We start from the raw sequence: 25,032 nt of genomic DNA, 5'->3' as shown, positions 1-25,032 counted from the left end.
CTTCATATGGAACTCTACTCTCTTAGCTGTTGCACTTATACCTCCTTCTAACTTCTGATATGAGTGATTTGTCCAAAAACCAGACCTCAACTCAAACTAAAACAAAAATGGTTCAAAGCATTGCTATCCTCTGAACAAGGACACCATACTTTCAAACAACTTCTTCCCCAAAAGGGAAGAATTTATGATTGGGTAGGAAATCCTCTGAACCTAGCATGAGGTTGATTCTTTCCCTTCAAACCACTCATCATGAAAGCAAATTACTGCTGAAATCCATCTATCAAGTAAGGCTATATCAAGATGGACCAGTGTCAAGGCAACATGTGATAGGCCAGATGGCTATAAGCTGCTGTTTTATCTCCTCAAACCTAAAAAACTGAATACGATCACATGTAATTTACACACTATGTTGTGCACTGCATACCAGTATAAGCTGCACTGAAATCTACACTCAAGTCAGCGCAAAAACATTTCGTCCTCAAGGTGTCTTACAAATCTGTCATAATAGGGTTTGATAACGATAACTCTTCACTTATCCTAAAGAGTTCTACTGGCTGGCTACTTCAGAATCCAAACACATCTAGAAGGCACTACATTAGGAAAAGGTACACAGATTGTTAGCAATGATTATTCTCTTACTTGATCTCCAGTTTGTTGGAATCTGTACAGTACACAAATCATCTGCAGATTCATCTGCTGAACTACCAATGAAGTCATAGTTAAGACAATTGAGGACAAGCTTCAGAAGATGTATTGCTAAATTTTGTTGCTGTTGATCTTGAAGATTAATGGCTTTGCCAATATCTAAATCCAAATTTTAAAAAATGTGATTCAGTAACATGCTTATTTCTGAATAATGTAATGCCATTATCTTAAGAATTCCAATACGTCAAGAATTCCAATACATATCACTTGCAAGTCTCAGTTATGAGGACCAATGCAAGGATTTGGATAAAACACCTAAGTAGTCCCTGAGTTATGACCACTTCATTTGACAATGGCAATCCAGCAGCCTCTGCTGCCATCAAGCAAAGATTATGGGTTGTTAAATGAGCACCTCCTGGCAACTTCCTGTTAGCTCCTGCAAAGGAAATCAGTGGGGAAATTGACAGGATGTCATGCCTCCGTCTGACACTGAATCTGAGAATGAAATGGAGCTGGAATAGGACCTTATGGAGGCCGAGGTGTCTGTGGCTTCAGAGGATTGTGGGGAAGAACAGGCTGAGGCAGGCCAGGGCCCTTCAGGTTTGGAACAGGGGAGAGAGAGCTCAGGCAAGGAGCAAGGCCCACCTCACCTGATCCTAGAGCGCGGAGAGAAGGAGGGAACAACGCAGGCAGGCTCAATTGCTCAGGAGGAGAGCGTCCTGCCCCACTCTACAAGGCATACCTGGGGATTGAGATTTAAGGAGGCGCTGTGGGGTGGGGCATTTGTCAGGAACAAAGGTTGAATCTTGGAGGGTTGTGTATTGTTGTTCTTGTTCTCTGCCTTCCGTTTGGAAAACCTGGACACCTTGACTACCGGACTGGCTGACCACGTGGATTGAATGCTTTATGACCTCAGACTGTATTTTGGATTCTCTCTTTGAAAACTGCTCAGGCAAGCTGGGATTCAAACGGCTCATAAAAGTTTAGGTTTCCTTGTTTGTTATCTATATGGCCTTGAGTACATTCTACACTAATCAGGCTGTATTGAAACTGCTGTGTGTGTGTGTGTGTGTGTGTGTGTGTGTGTTCTTTTGGGAGCATTTGGAGGAAATTTGCAGCAATTAAAGAACTATTTACATTGCCAGCTGACTGCATTGCCTTTGTGCTGTGCCCTGGGTCATCACATAGGAAGTTGCAAGTCCCAAGTCATACGGAGGTTGGGTTGGCTGCTTCTGGGTGGGAGAAGATGTGTGTGTGTGTGTGGCCGAGAAGGCACGGTGCAAATGCAGCAAGGCTCAGGGAGGAATGCATGGGTGAGGGAGACTTACCAGAGCAACTTGCAACATTCCCACCAGCTTCCCTATTGACTTTGCTTCTGGGAAGCTGGCAGGGAAAGTCACAAATTGTAATTATGTGACTGTGGATCCTGCAATCATCATCAGTGTGAGCTGGTTACTAAGCATGCAGATTGCGATCACAGACTGCAGAGGTGTTGGACGACCAGGACGTCAAGGAACTATAACCGTTAACTGTAACTATCACCATTCATTCAATGGTACTGTAACGCTGAGTGGACATTGAAGAAGTGGTCATTAACCAAGGACTACCTGTGCTAGGAAAAAATAAAATAATATTTTTGTTCCCTACTCTCCTCTAGATCATTAATACAAAGTGAGTTATCATTAATCTCATTGACATAAGTCTATTTCAGGACTGTATCTGCCAACATAAGACTCTTACAATTACACTGGAATAAAGGACATTATTGCATTCCAGAGTTAATTGTCACGATTTATCTAACTACACAAGAGTAAACATGAGCATGTTGTTTGTTCACATTGTGATTTAATAAGGTACCAGGGTAGAAGCAGGACATCATAAGTTCTATTCACACCTTAGCCATGAAAGCCATCTGGGTGACTTTGTGCCAGTCCCTCTCTCAGCCCAAACACTCATCACATTGCTGTTGTTGTGGGGAAAACAGGAAGAGTAAGGTGTGTTGGATATGTTCACCACCTTCAGTTACTTGTAAAAATAACGAAGGCAGGATACAAGTAAATAAATAATAAAACAGGCTTCCTAGTTTATATATCTGGTACAGAATCTTTAAAAGCAACCATTTTCCTCGTATTGGACTCCTCTTGCAATGATATAAATGCATATTAGGGGCCTGAATCCAATCTTCCATGCTTCTTAGTCCAATTCAAGGTGCTGATTATTACCTTTAAAGCCCTACGTGACATGAGGCCAGCTTATCCAAGGAACTATCTTACTCTCATCAGGCAGGGAAGGTATGTTATGGAGCCCATCAATTAAAGAATACCAACTGGCGGGGTGCCTTCTCTGCCATTACCCCTGCCCTTTGGAATATTCTCCCACCTCCCGAGCTGAGGTGGGCCCCCACTTTCCTGGCTTCTCAGAAGGGTGTGAAATCCTGGCTCCCAAAGTGGCCTGCAACCATAAGAGTGGTTAGCACCTTGAAGGCACTCCCCCGCCTTTGAACTTCTTCGTTGTTTCTCACTTGGCTCCTATTTTATTGATGTATTGTATTTTATATGTTTTTATTATTTTAACTGTAAAACGCCAAAAGTCACTCTGCAAGTAAGAGGAGCGGTATTTAAATTTGATAAATAAAAATAAATACATCTCAAATATTCATTTATCACTTTCTCACCATACATTCTAAAGAGCAGTCAGGGTTGATCTCCTCTAGGGACTGACCGGTTTGATCGCCTTGCAGTCCAAGGGACTCGCAGGAGTCTTCTCCAGCACCAGAGCTTCAAGGCCTCAATTCTTTGGCGCTCAGCCTTTCTTATGGTCCAGCTTTCACTGCCATACATTGCAACTGGGAAGACCATAGCCTTGACTATACGCACTGGACTGCTCTTTAGAAGGCCAGATCCTGAAGCTAAAACTCAAATCCTTTGGCCACCTAATGAGAAGGAAGGGCTCACTGGAGAAGAGCCTAATGCTGGGAAAGGTTGAGGGCAAGAGAAGAAGGGGACGACAGAGAATGAGGTGGCTGGATGGAGTCAATGAAGCAGTAGGCGTGAGCTTAAATGGACTCCAGAAGATGGTAGAGGACAGGAAGGCCTGGAGGAACATTGTCCATAGGGTCGCGATGGGTCAGACATGACTTTGCAGCTAACAACAACAACACCATACATTGCATATTAATCTAGCTGCCTATGTTTCTGGCTAAAAAAGTGACTCTAGGAATAAAATATCAACAAATTAGGTTCTGATGGTAAAGAAATAATCTCACGATAATGTGATTAGTATTTGGGCCCACCTCTTTCAGCAGCGAGCATGCCAGCATCAAAATTTCTTTGAGAGTGGTATCACGGAAAGAGATAGCAATTCTACGATGCTTTGATGAAGGTCTTGAATAATCAATCTAAAACGAAGAAAGAAAATTCTTCGTTTGAATATAACTTAAAACAGATTTTACAGGTGCTTACTATATACTCATAAAATGCATTATTATGAATAAAAGTAGTGTTAATATTTCATGTTGAATGAAAGAGGTTTTAAGCAGGGTTATCTAAAAGCAGCAGAACAAGCAACAGGAAAGGCAACCTGGTTTAACTACTGTCAGGCCAAGCCCAAAAGCAGCCATCCTGGCCACTTATAACAAATTTTAAATAATCATATTATTATGCAACGTTAAAAATGAAGAGCATAGTAATAGGCCAATAAGACTACCCCTTTTGATATTTCTGGAGCCTAGGTTAAAAAAAAAAGAAAAGAAATATCAGGGCACATAAGAGTGACAACTATGAACACATGAGATATTTATCTGGTTTTATCAATGTGCAAAGATCCTGCTGATAACACAAGGTCTGTTCCTTTTTTCAAATTATTATAACTAGTTATAATATCAGTAGAATTGATCCTATTTTATTCACTCAGTGAGTTTTGAAACAATCCATTTCTAAGCTTCATTTGACAGAAAGTTTCTCTTTGGGATTTTTACCGTATTTATAGTGTAGTTTTACCTTTCATTAATCCTTCCTCTGAAACACTATGACAATAATCTGGTAGCGATATACTGTAAACTAATATGAAGGAAAGAAGTATACTTACAAAATTCATTTCCTGAGTTAGTTCTGAAAGAATCATTACTCCTATTATGCAGTGATCCACGGTCCCCTATAACAGAAATAGACTTTGAATAAAGGCTTTAGGTGGCTTTGAGAATAAGCATTCATGTTATCAACCAGATAAATTCATTTTCACTTCTCAGTACAAACACACAGAACAAAAATATGTGCATTTCTTTAAATGCAGTCATATCTCGGCACTCAACTGCATCAAACCTCATTGAGTTTGGTATTCAATGCATTTTGAAGCAGAAATCTTGTCCCTGCACTCATTTTTCTCCAGGTAGTCAACGCACAATAAAGAACTTGCTGATGTCAGCTGCCTCGTGACTCGTTATTTCTTCTTGCCAAGATAGTGGCTTATGTAGTAAGCCACATGGTTTTCTCGGTACTCGTATTCATATTCGTCGCGTCTTCCAGAATGAATTACCAACGAGTACCAAAGTACCACTCCATTATGTATTTTTTATTATTAAATATGGCATTATAATTTGACCAAATGAAATGATTTTTTTACTATACTGTAAATTAAGGGCAGCACAATTTTCCATTATAATGTAATAATTATTATATCCCATACATTATAAAGCCGTAATTCTTCACATATCAATAAAACCCAAATTTCCAGTCTACACTACAGTTAAAAATCACATTTATATCTTTCCATTTTATCATTTTCCCCAAAATCAGAATAATAAATCAACATTAGAAAGTAGCAGGGCAGGCCTATATCATATTGGGCAAATATTCCCTTGGTCATTTTATTTGTCAGCTTCCTAAAACCACCATAATACTACTGCACAGTGCATAATATTAAAAACAGTAAAAACTTCATAACCATCAAAAATAGACATCCAGTTAAAACAATACAACCAACCTTCAACTGCCCTATTCCAAAAAGAGGCCCTGCCATAACACCTATCCCAGTGCTCAGTGGAAGAGCCGAGCTGAGCTCGGTAGAAAATATCCTCAAGAGTCAATTAAACCAGAGGTCTACAACCTTTCGGGGTTTGCAGACCGAAGGGAAGGAGACCAGGTTCAAAATTGGTGTGTGCACACGCGTACAGGGCCACACACACTGGCGTAGCACTAGCAGCACCACTCGCACATGCGGCATGTGCAAACGGGCTGTGCAACCCACCCTGGCCTCCAGCCCCATTCGTGCATGTGCAAACTTTAATTTAATTTAATTTAATAATATTTATATACCGCCCTTCTCCCTGAGGACTCAGGGCGGTTCACAGGGCAGAATAAAATACTACATACAAACGTTAAAACAAGATTAAATAATTGCCCATATTAAAACAGTTGGAATAAAATTCTAAAACAACAATTTAAAATTAAAACAAAAAATTAAAAAACCCCACCAATCCCCATCAGGCTAGGCCGGCTTGTACAAACAGAAACGTCTTGAGGTCGCGGCGAAAGGAGCGAAGATCGGGCGCCATCCGGAGCTCTACCGGTAGCTGGTTCCACAGCTCCGGAGCGCCCACAGAGAAGGATCTCCCCCTGGGGGCCACCAATCGACATTCCCTGATCGGTGGCACCCTGAGGAGGCCCTCTCTGTGGGAACGCACAGGGCGCAGGGAGCTTGATGCCGGCAGCAGATGCTCCCTAAGGTACTCCGGCCCCATGCCATGAAGGGCTTTAAACACTGTTACCAGTACCTTGAATCTCACCCGGAAGACAACTGGCAACCAATGCAGCTCACGGAGCAGCGGTGTAACGTGGGAGTATCGGGAGACTCCCAACACAACTCTCGCGGCTGCATTCTGTACCAGTTGGAGCTTCCGGGTGGTCCTCAAGGGCAGCCCCATGTAGAGAGCGTTGCAGTAGTCCAGACGAGAGGACACGAGCGCATGAGTGACCGTGCACAAATCATCCCGGCTAAGATAGGGCCGCAACTGGCGCACCAGGCGAACCTGGGCGAAGGCCCCCCTAGTCACAGCTCCTATATGGTCTTCCAAAGTGAGCCGTGAATCTAGGAGGACTCCCAAGTTGCGAGCCCTATCTACGGGGGGTAATAATTCACCCCCCATAGCCAGAGGTGGAACATCCGAATAAACCCGGGATGAAGGTATGCACAGCCACTCAGTCTTGTCGGGGTTGAGTTGGAGTCTGTTCCTCCCCATCCAGACCCGAACCGCCTCCAGGCACCGGGACATCACGTTGAGGGCATCACTGGGGTGGTTTGGGGTCGAAAGGAAAAGTTGGGTATCATCAGCGTACTGATGATACCCAACTCCAAAGCCACGAATGATCTCACCCAGCGGTTTCATGTAGATGTTGAACAGGAGAGGCGAGAGGACCGACCCCTGAGGAACTCCACAAATGAGAGACCTCGCGGTCGACCTCTGCCCTCCTGCCAACACCGACTGCGAACGTCCCCGGAGATAGGAGGAGAACCACTGTAAAACTGTGCCTCCCACTCCCAATCCCCTGAGACGCCGCAGCAAGATACCATGGTCGATGGTATCGAAAGCCGCCGAGAGGTCTAATAGGACTAGAACAGAGGAATATCCCCTGTCCCGAGCCCTCCAGAGATCATTCACCAGCGCGACCAATGCCGTCTCCGTGCTGTGCCCGGGCCTGAAACCCGATTGGTACGGGTCTAGATAATCCGCTTCATCCAGGACCAGAGGGAGCTGATGCGCCACCACACTCTCAACAACCTTCGCAAGGAAGCGAAGGTTGGAGACAGGACGAAAGTTGTTTAATACAGCTGGGTCCAAGGCAGGCTTCTTGAGGAGAGGCCTTACCACCGCCTCTTTCAAGACGGCGGGGAAGCTACCCTCACTCAAAGAAGCCGATATAACTGCCTGGAACCAGCTGCGTGTCCTCTCCCGGGCTGCATAAACCAGCCAGGAAGGGCACGGGTCCAATAAACACGTGGTGGTGCTCAGTCTCCCCATGATCCTGTCCACTTCCTCCGGAGTCACAGAATCAAACTCCTCCCAGGTGATATCGACAAGATCGCCAGTGTCCTGATCGTCAGACTCTGCCCAGTCAGAGTCCAGACCGGTCCGAATCCGAGCGATTTTGTCCGACAGATGTTGGTTAAACTCCTCAGCACGACCCTGCAAGGGATCCTCTCTCACCTCCTGATTTAGGAGGGAGCGAGTCACCCTAAACAGGGCGGCTGGGCGATTATCTGCGGACGCGATAAGGGTGGCGAAGTGGTTAGACCTCGCCTCCCTTATCGCAGCGAGATAAGACCTAATGTAGGTTCTTAGTCGCAATCGGTCGGATTCGGATCGGCTGGACCTCCAACCGCTCTCTAGGCCCCGTCTCCGACGCTTCATCTCCCGAAGCTCCGCAGAGAACCATGGAGCTCGACGGGATCTGCACCGGGTCAGGGGCCGCAGGGGTACAACTCGGTCAAGAGCCTCAGTGGCCGTCCTTTCCCAGGCTTCCACTAAGGCATCTGCCGAGCTGTGAGCAAGGGAGGCAGGTGGGGACCCCAGCGCTGCCTGGAACCTCTGGGGATCCATTAAGCGTCTGGGGCGGTACCATTTAATTGGTTCCAAACACCCACGGCGGGGGGTGGCAAAACGGAAGACCAGCCGCAGGAGATGATGATCGGTCCATGACAGGGGCATAATAATTGGAGAGCCCCCACCAAGATCATCTAACCACCGTCCAGATAAGAAAACTAGGTCCAGGGTGTGGCCTCCCTCATGAGTCGGTCCCGAAATTACTTGCGTCAGGTCCATGGCCGTCATGGAAGCCATGAACTCCCGAGCCAACTCAGATGAACCTCCCAGCGATGGTAGATTGAAGTCCCCCAAAACTATAAGTTTCGGGAACTCAACCACCAGCCCAGAGAGGACATCGAGCAGCTCAGGCAGGGCTGCTGCTGCGTGACTAGGCGAAAGGTACACCAGCAGCAAGCCCAACTGCGCACCAGGGCCGCATCTCAGAAAGAGAGACTCACACCCGACTATCTGAGGAACAGTGGCCTCCCGCGGACACAAGGTCTCCCTCATAACAACAGCCACACCCCCACCCCTACCCTGAGCCCGAGGCCGGTGCAGCACCCGGAAACCTGGTGGGCAAAGGTCAACCAGAGGAATCCCGCCCTCTGGGCCCAACCAAGTCTCCGTGATGCAAGCCAGGTCCGCCTGCTCACCCTCAACCAGATCACGAACGAGAGGAGCCTTATTAGAGACAGACCTGGCGTTCAAATACACCAGCCGGAGCTCAGGGGGCTGCACACCCTCACTCCCGGGCCCTTGGGGTAGAGCCAGAGGGTCGGAGTGCCCCACCGCTTGTAAGCAGCGGAGAGGCCTTCCCTGAGATCGATACGGCCCTCTGCTCCTACATCTGCTGCCATTCCCTGATGTCGTGGGAATAGGTAGCCCCACGACCAGCCCTGGAGCCCCGGAGGTGACCGACCCCCGCTCCTCCCCCCTGCGATCTCCATCGGCCCTAGCCAGAACAGCGGTGGTTGGATAGCCCCCCTTATCCAAACAACCAAAAGAACCCTCCCGCCTCCCTAACCCCCTAAAAAATTTTGAAAGAAAAATAATCAGGGGCCTCTTATTAGGTCTACGTCGAAGGCCCCAACCCGTGCCCAGCCAACTCTCAGGGTCCCAATAAATGGGCCCTTCCTCGAGGTTATGATCGGCTGGCAAGGCGGGTCGCACCCAGGAGGGGGGAGCACCCCTGAGGGCGCACAAGTCCGTGGAAGAATATTTAAAGGAAGGCATAAATAGCAGTCCGGATCGCAGGCAGTCCATAGATAATAGTCCATGAGGAGGATCTATTCGGAAAGGGAGTCCCAGGCCTCCGTCCAGCCGCTGCCACTCAGCTGGATAAACCCCCCGGGCAGGCCTGCCACCGTCCTCTCACTACGGCCACAGAGCCAATTCTCGGGGGGATGGAAGTCTGGAGCAACCACACTGGGTATGGCCTGCCTCATAGAGCTCTCACCTCTAGGGGCAGCAGTTGTAAATTCGGCCATCCTCTCACAATGGCAATACCCAGAGTTCTCTGTCCTTTGGGGTGTAAGGGCAATGCGCAATTGATTGTGAAAACAGAACAAGCCATCATAGTCAATTCTAATAACAGCCAAGTCCCCCGTTGTCCCGTCATTCCTAGAGATTGTAACTGACCACCAGTCCATAGGCCCTCAGTTCCATAATTATTAGGGCCTTCCAGACTGTGGTCAACAAAGATTGGCTCCCCCAGGTCCATTAAATTCCCCACCGGTCTTCCAAAATCCTTCGAAATGATCCAAGTCCACAAGGCTTCACTGGGCTCCACCGGAATCCACCGGCTAGCCCAGGAACCTTCAGGGCCATCAGAAACAATGGGGGTGCCAACCCATCTGGGATATGCAGAACCAACCGGGGGGCCGGCAAACCGGCCATAACGCCATCGCTGAATCACCGAAGCCGCTGCCGCTGGGCCGCTATGGACACTGCCGCCGCCATCATCGCAGCCACCGTAACGCCGCCAAGGCCGCAGACAATCCGGGGAGAGCCACCGCCACCGCCGATGAAAAAACGGGCCAAAAAGGCCCAGGCGGCAGCAGGACAAACGGTTCGATAAATGCAGGCCAGACCACAATAGTCGATGGTAAAGTGGCCTGAAAACGGCCCGGGAACAGGCCGGGAACAACGCCACCGCCGCCGCCATCGCCGTCGCCATTAGGATGACCCAAAGCGTCGTCGTCGATGCAGGCAAAAAGAAGGCAGAAAGCAGAGGCAGGCCGGTCGAAAAGAAAACAATAGAAAAGGCGGGCCAAACAGCTCGTAACTCATAAACAGCTCCGTCGCCGCCGCCGTAGCACCGCCGCCGCCAGCCGCCGGGAACTCCAAACGCCGCCGCCGAAGAAGCCAAGACCGCCCGACATAGCCGGAAACTCCCGACAACCAGCTGAGCAGCCGAACAGCTGAGCAGATAGCAAGCCGGCAGCCCAGCGAAATGCCGGTCAAACTGATAAAATCTAACCAATGGCAAATTCATCACTGTCACCCTTCCCCCAACCCAGGGCATAAAGAAAAAAGCCCTGAGGGGCTCCTAGGACGCCTATCTTCTCGGACCTGCAGAGCTCAACCTCACACGGCCGCCCGCACGTCCGCCATCTTGAAAATTAAACACATTAAGAACCTCATTCTCCACTTCTTTTACCTCAAAAAGTACGACAAGCCACGGACACCCGCCCCACACTAGCATCCCCATTTGCACTCATGCACATGCGCAAATGGGCCCGTGGGCACTAGCACAACTGGGGGAGTGCGCACCCCTGCTGCTCGCACTGGCCAGCCATTTCCGCAGCCCGCTGGCCAACAGCCTGCGGCCTGTTCCCAGGCTGTGGCCCATAGGTTGGGGAAACCTGAATTAAACAAGTGAGGTTAAGAGCCTTATAAATCTCTGCAGAGAACGTTATTCCAAATGTCAGGCACAAAAACATGCTGTCATTTCAAAGGGAAGGAATGTAACATGTGCATAACTTCTAGGAAACCTATCTGCTGGTTCTACCAAACATATGAAACCGCCTTATCTAGCTCACAGCCAGTTACTCTGACTAGCTGTGGATCTCCATACATACCCAAGGGGAAAAAAATCATGCCAATCTAATATTGTAATAACGCATAAATAGCTGCTAGGTTTGCTGATAAAGTATGCAAGGTAAAGTCTTACACTAATTTTAGCTGAAAATTTAAATCTTCAGACATGGCAACTATTGATTACTTTCTGTTTTTTATTATTATTTTAAGATATTTGAAAGCCAATCAAGGAAACAAAAATACAAATTTCTATTGTAGTGTTGTCAAAATCAAATTAATAATTGGCAAAGCCCACCAATATAATAAGAATCATAAACTAGAATAAACAATTAACAAGGTTTTTTTTCCTAATCTTAAATACTCTGTCCTTATTATCAAGCAATATCTAGCATTTTAAAGTCTTACATTAAGAGAAACCTAAACTATGGATGTGATACAAGTCCATATGCAGGATTATGGTCCATGGTTTCTAGACTAAATTAAATTTAGTATCAACTTGTTTTTTAACTACAAAGCTATTTTTGACATTGATGCATACTCCCATAGTTTACCATTCTTTTAAAGAAAGAATTATCTGCAATTTTCAGTAAGAAAAATAAAGGTTTTGGTTTTTTTTCAAAAGAATATGTAAAAGTTTTGTGCCTGTTTATGGCTGTGATAGAAAGGTCTATATTTGCATTATGGATTCTGAAAATATATGCATAGGAAGGAAAAGTCTGTATTTGTACATGCTTCAAACCAAAGATATTGCCTACATATTTTAATATTTATTTCAACAAACACTTTCTCTTGCTTACCTGTAAAAACTTTTTAACATCAGCAATAATGTCTCTAAAAATCAACTCGTCTTTCTGAACCTCAAACCATCCTAATTTTGTGATCTTTGCAATTACTTGAACAAGAGCCTGAATCACAAAAAGGGCCAATTTTGGTCGAGATGCAATATAATTCAGTATATAGTTTCCTGTACCAAGATTTAAAAAAAAGCAATTATTTGGGGTTAAAGATAACTGAAAGATAGAAAACAATGAAAGAACTTGCAAAATCAACTACTTTTGAATTCTTAAGAAGAAATTATCGTATATACGCACATATTAGTCTAACCGCAGATAACCCAACTCTCAAACGTTTACCAAGGTAATCCTCAACATGCGACCACAACTGAGCCCAAAACTTCTGTTGCTAAGGGAAACATTTGTTAAGTGAGGTTTTGCCCTATTTTATGACCTTTCTTGACACTGTTGTTAAGTGAATCACTGCATTTTTAATACGTTTAGTAATGTGGTTCTTAAGTGAATCTGGTTTCCCCATTGACTTTGCTTGTCAGAAAGTTACAAAAGGTGATCACATGACCAAGGACACTGCAACCATCATAAACAGGAATCAGTCAATTTAATCATGTGACCATGGGGATGCTGGAATGGTTAAGTGTAAAAAATGGTCCCTAAGTTACTTTTTTCAGTGGCGTTGTAACTCTGAACTGTCATTAAATGAACTGTTGTAAGTCAAGGACTACCTGCACCATGAAAAATGCTCTATCTATGGATGTCAACCTTCATCTTCTATGATATTTTGGCTATGAATCTGAAGGTTTGCTAATTTGCGGATGGGCTTACATACGAGTATATATGGGAAATATAGATATTTAATTAAATGTATCACAGATTAGCCCATTTGAGGATTATGCTGAACGTAAAATTTTAGGTACCTATTGGCTCTTAAAATTCTCAGCTTATCCACAAGTATATGCAGCATTTATTTTATGTAACTTACCTACTTGCAGATATGAGCCCAGATATAACTAAAATGGTTGAAAAGTTCTTTTCTACTATTATTAATATAAGACACTAGTTATTTTTGATGCAACTATGCTAATTGTACAAGTTAATTTAAGTATGTGATTAACCAAAAGCAATTACAGAATTCATTCAGATAGGATGCAGAATTGTACCACTATGCCTTAGAATTAAAGTAAAATGTTTCCTTTCCATGTTCCAGAGCTAAACTTTATAGTGAGAAGTATTCACATTCGGACTGTGAACAACAAAATTATTATTAGTGACTAAAGAAGAGAACAAAAATTATACTATATATCAGGCACATAGAAATGGAAGACAAAGCTACAAACAAAAATTGCATGAGAATCACTTGAGTCAAAATATTATAGGGCTTATTATGTACCTGATTTCACAAAAATAGCTCAAACTAACCCAAATTCTTTATGGTTATTAATTAGCAGGCTGCCACAATGACAGAATTCATACACTGCATTGTGCTAAGACAGGCATGTCAAACCCGCGACATCATGTGACGTCGCGTGACGTATCAAGACTTTTTCCCCATTGCCGGCAAAGGGGAGGGCGCCATTTCGTCATGATGCATCCAGCCTGCGGGCCGGCAATTTGACATGCCTGTGCTAGGGGTTTGTTTAACTATTGTTTCCTAACTAAGCTATAATTTGCATGGGCTCCCCATGCAAATTATGAACTATATAATAATTATGAACTATATAATAGTTTAACTCAGGCATGTCAAACTGCCGGCCCATGGGCCAGATGCGCCATGCCGAAACCACACCCACCCCATTGCCGGTAAAGGGGAAAACGTCCCGGAGTTTGACATGCCTAGTTTAACTGCATTTACAAAAAATTCGTAGCCAAACCCAATAAACCGTATTATGATTTGTGAGAAAAGTAAACATATGCAATACGTTTAAGTTTCTTTCTATAAATGTGCAAGACAGCCAATTCTCCAAATATGCATGAGGTTCTCAAGCATAGACCTACATCTACCACATTAATTATAAAATCACAGAAATCTGTATACTATTTCTCTGGCTCTAACAGATACATATGTTTTAAGAACCAGACGAAACAACTTTTATTTTCTTTCTTTTTTTCTAATTTTAAGTTTAGGATCACTTATAAATCTTTGACATGAATAAATAACTTTGTATTTAAGATCAGTATAACACACTACAAAGCAGGTAAGTATGATACCTATCACTATTTTCATTTTAAGGACTAAACATTACCATCACCAAACTATTCTATTTGACTGGAAAGATATACCAAATGCTTGTACAAATGTGGTTCAGCTCCTGCTCAGGTATTTATAATTATTTAAAGTAGTGGCCAAAACTGTGGAAACCTTTTGGGAAAAGTGTATTTTTGAGGTTTGATGGCTAATAACACCACTTTTTTGGGGTGGAGTAGTACCATAAAATTATATATCAATGGAAAGATAATTTAATCAAGAATGTAATGCAACAAAGTTTGTTCACTTATTTGTACTGTATTCTATGAAAAGTTATAGCCAAATAACCAGAAAAAGGAAGCACAACTTGCTTAGGTTGATATCAGGTAGCTTTCCTTCATCTGATTGTAGCCAATGCGCATAAGTGTTTAGAGAGCCAATCAGCTGTCATCTTGTTTTGGCAATGAGCCAATCAGATCACAGTAGGATTCAGTTATTGATGTCATGTATTGAAGCTGAGAGGAGGACATTTGTCAGTGTGTTATATGATCGCTATCAAGTTGATTGGGGTTTTTTGTGTTTTTTCATTTAGTGAGCTTGTAAAACATAGTAAAATTAAAGTAATGATGCAAAGAGTTGACTGGTTGCCCAGAAAGCGATGTGAAATATTAAGTGAACAAGGCTACAGTTATAAAGAAATTAGAAGAAAAATTGGTGGAAACTTAACCAAAGGTGGCATTTCCACTGTACACTTCTCCCAAAAGACTTCCACAATTTTGGCCACTATTGTATATGAAACATAAGCAATTGAACACATATAATGCCTCTTCTATTGCCTAAAGATGAGAAACCCCAGATTATAGGAAATATTCACACTCTTCGATTATGAAACTATAATAATTTTTTTAAAAGTTGTATGTTTAAGTTGCTAGTAATTAAATTTTAGATTATAAACACAATTTTACTATTGAAAAGAATAAAAAATGCTTACTGATGTCCATTCTTTGTTGAATAGGTAAAGGTGTGGTTTTGCATACAAGTTTTGAGAGACATGTTGCTGCTAACAATTGCGCATAGGATGTCTAGACAAAAATATACACAATTGAAATGGTAATAGTAACATTGCATAATACTAAAGAGTTTTAAAGCAAACAGATAATCTTGCAACAAGAAATTTTTTTCCTAACATTTTGCTATTTAGCGAACCATATCTATTCTGACACAGAGGTCCCCAATCTCTGGGCCACGGTCCACTAGTGGGCCATGAGGTATTTGCAACAGGGCCATGGAAATGGTGGATTAGCAAGCATGAGCATCCCCCCTTCTGTGAGTAGCGGGCGAGCATGTGCATATGTGATTAATTACCGTGTGCGGCAGGCATGCACTCACACTGGAACTATGCGTGGACTTGCTGGCCATTCGCGTGGAACCATCCCCTCTCCCCACTGGTCCGCAAAGCCAGAAAGGTTGGGGAATAATTCATGATTCATTATAATAAGCAAAGAACCCAACACTGTATAAATAATATTAAAAGAACTATTTTTATAATTTACTTATAGTCCTTCACTTACAACCATTTGTTTAGTGACTGTTCAAAGTTATAACAGCATGAAAAAAGTGACTTATGACCAGCTTTACATACATACACACACACACACACACACCACTACCTTACAACGGATAACACTACCTTACATCCATGGTGTATCCGAAACCACAGCGTGCATATTGGCCCCCCATAAAGTCAGTGTTGCCCACAAACCTGATCAAACTCTGCGTGCCCGTGTCATGCGTCCAAAATATCCACTCCCCAATGAAGAGAAGTCCTCAGTTATATACAGGACAGCATGTGAGAACTACCATTGCAATTATACTGGGGAGACGGCGAAACGGTTGGGGACTAGGATACATGAACACGAGCTTGCAGTTAAAAGACAGGAACAACATTCGCAGGTGTGGGCATATATGGCTACAAAAAACCATACCTTTGATTTGGCGGGGGCTGAGGCAATTGCCCAAGACAACACCAAGGGCGGCCGATTATTTAAAGAGGCCTGGTTTTTGGACCATTCCTCAATTAATCGTCATATAGATCTCCTCCCTGCATACCAAGCCCTTAGGAGTTGGGAAGAAGGATGGCGCAGACAACGCGAAAACTCACGGATTATACCGCTGAGCCAACACCAAGATCGCATGATCACACAGCAACCCCGCACTACAAACAGTAGAAAGAAGGAGGAGCAATCTCCAGGGACTTTTGGCATGAGGACAACATGCTCAATGACAATGGCATCGATCATAACTGGAAGAACAAATAATGATCCCCCATTGACAGCAAGCACTCAGAGGCAATCGCACTCCACAAGAACAAGTGCAAAGCAGCTCGAGAGAATACAACCAGTGATGCGCTCCATAAGTGGAGCGCAAAAGCGTCAATGATATAAATGTAGTTTCACCTCTCCAGCAATTTTATCCTGACAATGTTGGCAGTTGATCAAAGAAAGCTCGATTTTATTAAAACTGCTTTGGTTTTTTATCTCATCCCGGTGTTCGTACTTTCGTTTCAATACATACATACATACACACATATATACACATACATATATGACAGCAGCACTATCTCAGGATCATGTGATCACCATTTGTAACCTTCCCAACCAGCTTCTGACCATGCAAAGATTTGTTCAATGATTGCATAATTCACTTAACAACTGCAGCGATTCACTGAACAATTGTGGCAAAAGGGTTGTAAAATAGGGCAAAACTCACTTAACAACTGCCTTGCTTAGCAATGACAAGTTTGGGCTAAATTATGCTCATAACACAAGGACTACCTATATTTATTATTTTATCATTTTAGTAACTTACCATTTATTTATCATTTTACTTATAAAAGAGCCTTTCTTATTTTTATAATTGGTTTTTGTAAATAAAATAATTGCAGGCACCAATAACTATTTTTCAGAATACTGTAATACACTCTGCTTTACATAGCCACACAGACACCATGTAGCAATACAATACACAATTAAGTTATTGTTATATGAATATATTTATTATATGGGTATACGATTACATATAACTAGTATCATTATTTCCAACATGTACTAGCTATATCTACATTATAGATAAGGCTTTTCAGGCATCCATACACATCTGCACGTATCTTATAGCTTCATTGGTACCAACGGGGTTTTAACAAATGAAATGGACATCTGCTATTTCTTTTAATGTCCTCAAGTTTCCATCAAGGAATTTCCAGCTGGCAATATGCCTTTGATTACAAATCCCAAACTAAAAGGGAATAAACTTTGTAGTCCATCAAACACATAAATAAAATACCTTCTAAGCGCAGGATTTTATACTATTTTTTTTAAGTCAAAAATTCAAGCGGTCACTGAAATTTTCTATAGCATATGGAATGCTTTAAGACTGTAACTGAATCCCAAAAAGAATTTGATAGAAGATATACAAGTATTCTAAATTCTAAACAATGTTTAGCTTTCCTTAATTATCAACAAGGTTTTTTATGTAGTTACAACTTCCCACTGATGTGAGAAAGTGTCATTTATTTGTTGTCATTTCATAAAAGGACGCTTACAAAATAACTTTTTTTAAGACAGTCTGTGACACACACAGGACAAACAGTGCTGTACTTATAAACAGGTTATGCTCCGAGAGGCTGCAAAACCATTCTGTAGCAGGGATACTCAACCTCTGGTCTGTGGCCTGTTGGAAACCAGGCCACACAAGCAGTCGGTGAGCACACACAGCCCCATATGCTCATGTGCGGGATTAGGTTGCGCCTGCAAAACCAACACAACCACCTCACCTGCTGCTGTTTCTGGTCTGTGGAACTGGAAAGATTGAGGACTGCTGCTCTATAGCAATAAACGGGTTTAACAACCACCGCAAAAAGGTCATAAAATTGGATCTGGTCACGGGACCTGTCAAGACTTAATTACTGTAATTGCATGGATCAATTACAGTTGTAACTGAGGACTACTTTAAAGTTCCTTATCTACCACATGGTCAATATTAAGCTGACTTTGTAATAATGCCGCTTGGGGGTTGTGTGAAAGCCCTAACAAGCAGGCATATACATAGAATGAAGGCTACTGCTAAGTTTGTAAGCCACCCTGAGTCTTCGGAGAAGGGCGGGATATAAATGGAATTAAAATAAATAAATAAAATATAAAATATACTATCCACCAGAACATCAACAGATTATCTCCTCCCAAATTATACGCAGGTAATCCTCCCTTAATGAATGGTTGCTTAGCGACCAAAATTACCAGACCTCCCCACAAAGGTTCTTATGACTCACATCCTGAATTTTAACAACCGGATCTCTGCTACAATCACAGGATCACATTGTGAGCATTTGATAACCAGCTCGCATTTATGGCCATTTGCACCATCCTGCAATCATGTACTTTCAGCTTTTTTTGCCAGTATTCACCATTTACTTCCAGTTTTTGGCAAAAAATTTCCCACTGGATAAAACGGCTTTGTTTAATGACCATGGCATTCACTTAACAACCACGGCACAAAGGGCTGTAAAAGCAGGCATAGTCACATAGTGACCAACTAAAGAATTTACAACTCACGACTTACAACCATATTTCTGGGCTCAATTACAGTTTTTAGTTGAGGACTATAGATATAGGTCACATCCGTGAACTCATGTAACCTTTTTGAAAACAATATTGAAATAGTGTACAACTGCCTTCTCCCAAGATATTTTCTCAATTTTCCAGCCTAGTCTACAGCTTTGGCCTTTCCTGGTATCTACCATCCAAACACCAACCAAGTCTGACCTTGCTTAACTTTTATCAAGATATACCAGGGGCTGCAATCTACTCTGGATAATATAATCTCACTTGAGGATATATGTCTTTGTTTTGTTTCCTCCTTTGGTCCAATGTTGCAAAAGCTTATGAGTTCTTTATCTATGATCACTAATCAATTTTACTATTGCTATTATAAAATATAGGGATGCGGTGGCTCAGCGGGTTAGGACACTGAGCTTGTCGATCAGAAGGTCGGCAGTTTGGCGGGTCAAACCCTAAGTGCCGCGTAGCAGAGTGAGCACCTGTTACTCGTCCCAGCTTCTGCCAACCTAGCAGTTCGAAAGCACGTAAAAATGCAAGTAGAAAAATAGGGACCACTATGGTGGGAAGGTAACAGCGTTCCGTGCGCCTTTGGCGTCTAGTCATGCCGGCCACATGACCACGGAGACGTCCTCGGACAAGCGCTGGCTCTTTGACTTTGAAACGGAGATGAGCACCGGCCCCTAGAGTCGGAAACGACTAGCACCCATGTGCGGGGGAACCTTTAACTTTACCTATTATAAAATATAACAAATGTACAGCTAAAGAAAAATCTGACAGTCAAATGTACCTTGATAATACGTAGTTGTAGACAGTCTTGGTACCTGGAAGAAGATTTGAGCAAAACTGCGTAACAGATATGTACATCGATAATAAAGTTTAAAGTGCTTACCGTTCCTTGTTCCAGTAAAAGCTGGCACTGACTGAGACATTCAGGACTGTTAATAAGCTCCAAAAGAACTTTTTCTGCTTGTAATCTTTGGGCTAAATCTGTGCCCTCATATAGCTGTTTACAAAGAACTTCTAATTCTGCTAAACTCTGTTGGGAAGAATAAAATGTCAGATATTAAAACTACATATATATTTTCCCTGAATGTTCATGCAAATCCGTATGTCATTAATTTATTCATTTATCATTCAGATGAAACACCTTGGCAAAAAAATGAAACATACCAATATTGTCCAATGGCAAAAAATACCGCATTTAGCATTTAAATTTCCTTAATAATCTGAAATACATGCTTTTTCCCACTTTGCCATCCATGAAGTGAATTACCATAGATCAAACACTTAGGCTAAGCTAGTAATGAGTATCAACATTTTCAGGGTTAAGCTGAATCTGTGCCACTCACTTCATGGATGCCAGGTTCTAATTTTAATTTATTTTTCCCTTAATTTCCTGTTCTATGACAATATTAAAAGTATAAGATCCATTTTCCCAAATATTATCCTAGCCTAGATTCATTTCTATTCCTGACGCACAGGATAATAGTAAGAATAGTTAGAACAGTTATGTCCATTCAGTCAAAATACATTTATTTACTCATCTCAAAAGATTACTAATGCAGTATTTATGTAAATATTGATAATTAACATAAAAATTAATAATTAAGCACATCAAGGCATTAAGTCAAAACGAATTAATTGTAATTGTTTCGATATAGTTACAATTAAGTTATGTTTACTAAACTGCTTCTGACCAAAGACCTTCATTGCAGTTGTGAAGTTAGTGTAGTGATTGTTAAAGAGAATCTGCTTCCCCATTGGGAAAGCCGCAAAAGATGCTCACATGACCCTGGGACAATGCCAGTTGCCAAGCATCCAAATCAAACTGAAAATTTTAAGATAAAATAACAAAAATGTAGAATAACATGGTTGCATAAAGTGTGCACACTCTTAAAATTTTGTTGAAATGCCTTTTGGTTTTATAATAACATTCAGTTTTTTGGAGTAGGAGCCTATCAACATGGCACATCTTGCCTTGGGAATCTTTGCCCACTCTTCCTTTCAAAAGCACTTCAAATCTGTCCCATTGCCAGGGCATCTCCTGCGATCAGCCTTCTTCAGGTCACCCCCCTCCAGATTTTCAATTGGAAAAGGTCTGGACTTTGGGTGGGCCATTTGAAAACTTTTAATTTTCTGGTGAAGCCATTCTTTTGTTGATTTGAAGGTATGCTTTGGGTCTTTCTTATGCTGAAAGGTGAAAATCCTCTTCTTCTTCAGCATTTTAGCAGGTTGTATGCCAAAACCGATTGGTATTTGGATCCATTCATAATTCCTTCTACCTTGACTAAAGCCCCAGTTCCAAATGAAGAAAAGCAGCCCCAAAGCATAATGCTGCCACTATCATGCTCCACTGCATGGTGTACTAGTGGTAAAGCACAACGTTGTTTTTGCACCAAACATATTTTTTGGAATTATGGCCAAAAAAATTCAACCTTGGTCCCATCAGACCATGACATATTTTTCCACATGCTTTCATAAGACTTGATAAGGTTTTTGCAAAATATAACTGAGCTGGGATGTTTTTCTTTGTAAGAAAGACTTGCCACCTACCCCATAGCCCATATATATGAAGAATATGGGAGATTGTTGTCACAAGTATTACAGACAGCACTTGCCAGAAATTCCTGCAGCTCTTTTAATGTTGCTGTAGGCCTCTCTGCAGCCTCTTAGACCAGTTTGCTTTTTGTTTCTTCATCAATTTTGGAAGGTCCAGTCAGATGTCAATGTGGTGCATTTTCTCCACTTGCTGATGACTCTTCACTGTGTTCAATGATATATCCAATGACTTGGAAATTTATTTGTACCTTTCTCCTGACTAACACCTTCCAGAGATCCCTTTGATGCTTTGTAAGCTCTTTGCAGACCATGTCAGAAAAATCCTACAAGAATTGTTGAATTTTATATGGGCTTAATTAGTCACTTTAACTGATGGCAAGTGTGTACTGACTGCTATTTAACATCAGTTTTAAGAGATTGGTTAATTTTGAACAAAGCCACATCCCTATTTATAAGAGGGTGTCCACATTTATTCAACCATATTATTGTACATTTTTATATCCCCCGAAAAGATTTCAGTTTCTTTTGCGATTTGAATTTTACAGCTTATATGTTATATTAAAAGTGAAAAAAAATCTGAAGTGATTTATCGCTGATTTTTTTACATCTCAAAAACCTGGTATTTTAACAGGGGTGTATAGACTTTTTATATCCACTGTATATCCACTGTATATCCATTTTCATTTTGTCCAAAATATTCCTTTTTTCAGTAGAAAACTAGATTTTCTTTTATTGCTTCAAAATGTTCAGGAAATTTTTTATCTCTAATTATTTATACAATGTATGGGTAATAGGAACTCTTCTAAAAGTATGTAGGAAATTATGCTGTCTCAAGACAGTTCAATATGGTCTGTCTTTTAGCAAAACTCAAATCCCAGGTAAAATGGATTTCATCTCCCATCACAAATCTATACCAGAGACCAGGTAACAATTCATGAACATTTCATTTGACACCTCACCTTCTGGTTTTACAACTTCTCCATCTTATGGATTGAGTTGCAAAATTTCCCCATTATTCATACAAAATTCCTATTTCCTTATTTAGTCAACAAAAAGAGCTTTTCTGCACCTTGGTCCTATGATATCAACCATCCAGTCTCTTTCAAAAATTGTCTAATTATATTAGACAATATAATATTATTAAAACTTCCTTCCAGAGGTCATAGGAAGCCATCAGACCCAACTTTTAGAAGAAAAAAAATAACTTTCATTCCCACTAAGGTAAAATAACCAGATGATCTATGGGCAATGGAAGAATAATTATTAACTGCTATGCCTTTTTCCACAAACTCAGATCAGATGATTTCCCCGGGGAACACAAACCAATCAACTACATTTTTGAGGGCAAGCCCTGGCCATGTGGTCAACTGCAAGGAAGCGTCTGAAAATAGGCTAAGCAGTAAGAAATCATCTCTCATTTATACATGTTGTGCAACTCCAACCTGGGTTGTTGAAATGTAGGCACCAATTTGTGCTAGTCATGGGATAATGAACTAGCAGACCTATCTGAGCATCTAAATTCTTGGAAAAAAATGTCTAAATTTGTCTACAAATTCAAGTTATTTTTTCTGTGGATTATGCTCTGCCTGAATCTTCAGTACAGCAGATGAAGAACACATGCTGTCTGTTCACAGGGCTAAAGAATGGGAAATGTTTTTTTTTTAAGAAAGAGTTCTTAATTTATTTCAGCATGCCGGGGAAGAAGAAAACACATTACCACTGGATGCTGTGAATACAGCCATAGGTTCTTTTGCAGCTGAATCTCGGCAAATACTCACACTACAAAATCTTCAGTAGGTCTCTACCACCGCACATGCCACCTACACTCACACTTTGCCTCAGTCACTCCTAGCTTCTACAACACAATTTCCCACCTGCTCTACAAGATGCTCAGCAAAGCTTTCCCCTAGGGCACAGATCTGCAACCCGCGGCTCCGGAACCGCATGCGGCTCTTTCAGCCATCTCCTGCGGCTCCCAGTCCTCTGCCATGTGCAGTCCAAAAAAAAAAAAAAAAGTGGGACTAAAAAAGTTCAACCAATCAATTCAAATATGCAGGGTAGGTGCATATCTCGCCTTGGCTCCACTCTTCAGTCAAACCCTGTTCTGCGCATGCACGCATGTACGCGCATGTGCACACATTTTTTGCGGCTCCCAGTTTTTCCTTTTTTGAGGGAACTTTCACTGTTTCAGGTTGCTGACCCCTGCCCTAGGGGCTTGAAGAAACGGTTCTAGGGGTTTGCACCCAGGTTTTGGGGTTCGTGTCGATTGAAGCTCTCTGTAAGGTCCCCTTTCCTCTGCCACTAGTTCAGACATCCTCTTATCTCTGGGACCAAGCCATCATCACTTTCCAACGAGCCATCACTTTTCGAAAGACCACCTCCCCAGGAGACCACCCCCTAGTTTGCCACCTCTCCAAAACGGGAAAGGGGAGAGCCCCACCCACCCACCCACCGTCCCAAAGGACTGGCCTTCCTCTGCTTCCACCCTCCTTTTTGCAACGCCTCATTTGGGGGAGAGGGAGAGAGATGGCGGGGAGGACGGAGAGCCACTTCTTGCCTCCCCTCCAAACACAGCCGCCACACAGCCCTCCGCCCCCCCCCCCGGAGGCACTGCCTGCCCAGGAGGATGCGCTTCCCTCCTAACGCCCTATTCCCCGGCTCCGGGCGCCTTTCCTCCTCGTCCCGCCCTGCCTCTTCTCTCCCGGCCTATCCGCCCAACGGCCTGCCTGGGCGCCCAACGCCCGCCGCCCAGTTCCCAAGCACACCAACCTGGCCGCCCAGCGCCATCTTCCAGGCAGGAGGGTGACGCCGAGAGGAGCCAGGGCGGGGGGGGGGTGGCGGAGGCGCAGGCTGCTGCGGTGCCCGGGCGGGGAGGAGCGAAGCGGAGGGCAGCGGGGCCCGCCGGGAGGAAATGTTGGCGCTTTGCGGCGGCTTGGGGCGAGCGGAGGGAGGGAGGGAGGGAGGGAGGCCGGGAGCGAGAGAGTTTAGGCGGGAAAAGGGAAGCGATGCGGGGAGCCCCCTGGAAGGAGGAGGGCGAGCCGAACCTGCCCCCATCTCTTTCCTTCCGCTTTTGTTTTAACTTTAGGCGGAGGAAATGTAGCGCGACACCTGGTGCAAACGCTGCCCGGCTTACGAAGCCAGGGCACACGGTGCTGGCCCGGGGTTGAATGCCAACCCCAGTGGAATCAGCCACAATTGAGGCATCCCGCAACCCCCCTTAGCGATAAGCTATTGATTGCAGTCGCGGCGGTTTGGTTGATGTAAACCCTGCACCAAAACACATTATGGCTTAAGCATGGGGCATCAGAGCAGTCTCGTCCGTCGGCATGTCCTCTCTCCTTTCATACCCATAGGAAGAAGCTGGGAAAGAAAGCGAGGGCCGGAGGAAATATCCGTGGCTTTTTGCAGTTTACAGGGACAAACTACTCCCCGGAAGTAAGCAGTCCCTGACGATTCGTGCCATAAGCATGCACAGAATTGGATTCATCTCTCTTTAATTATCTTATGCACTGCTTATCCTACGTTTCCTCTCAGGACTCTGGAGACCTATTTATTTACTTATTTATTTTTCGCCTGCCTTGAATAGAATAGCTGGAAGGGATCTTGGAGATCTTCTAG

General features: G+C 43.2%; 1 protein-coding gene across 1 annotated transcript in view; it reads right to left on the bottom strand.

Annotated features, from left to right (window-relative positions):
* Positions 1-24,201, bottom strand: part of RANBP17 (RAN binding protein 17) — a gene marked incomplete at its 5' end in the record, with an annotated part of 211,841 nt that extends 187,640 nt beyond the window's left edge. Inside the window, 8 exon segments of the mRNA XM_083349823.1 lie at positions 640-786; positions 789-804; positions 3,938-4,042; positions 4,732-4,797; positions 12,061-12,227; positions 15,231-15,321; positions 19,745-19,891; positions 24,184-24,201. Coding sequence (XP_083205949.1) covers positions 640-786; positions 789-804; positions 3,938-4,042; positions 4,732-4,797; positions 12,061-12,227; positions 15,231-15,321; positions 19,745-19,891; positions 24,184-24,201 — 757 coding nt within the window.
* Between the last annotated feature and the right edge of the window lie 831 nt (positions 24,202-25,032).

This window comes from Vipera ursinii, assembly GCF_947247035.1.
Source record: "Vipera ursinii genome assembly, chromosome: 1".
In the NCBI taxonomy this organism is placed as follows: domain Eukaryota; kingdom Metazoa; phylum Chordata; class Lepidosauria; order Squamata; family Viperidae; genus Vipera; species Vipera ursinii.
The sequence above is the reverse complement of the archived record's forward strand: the minus strand, read 5'-3'. Positions and strand labels throughout refer to the sequence as shown.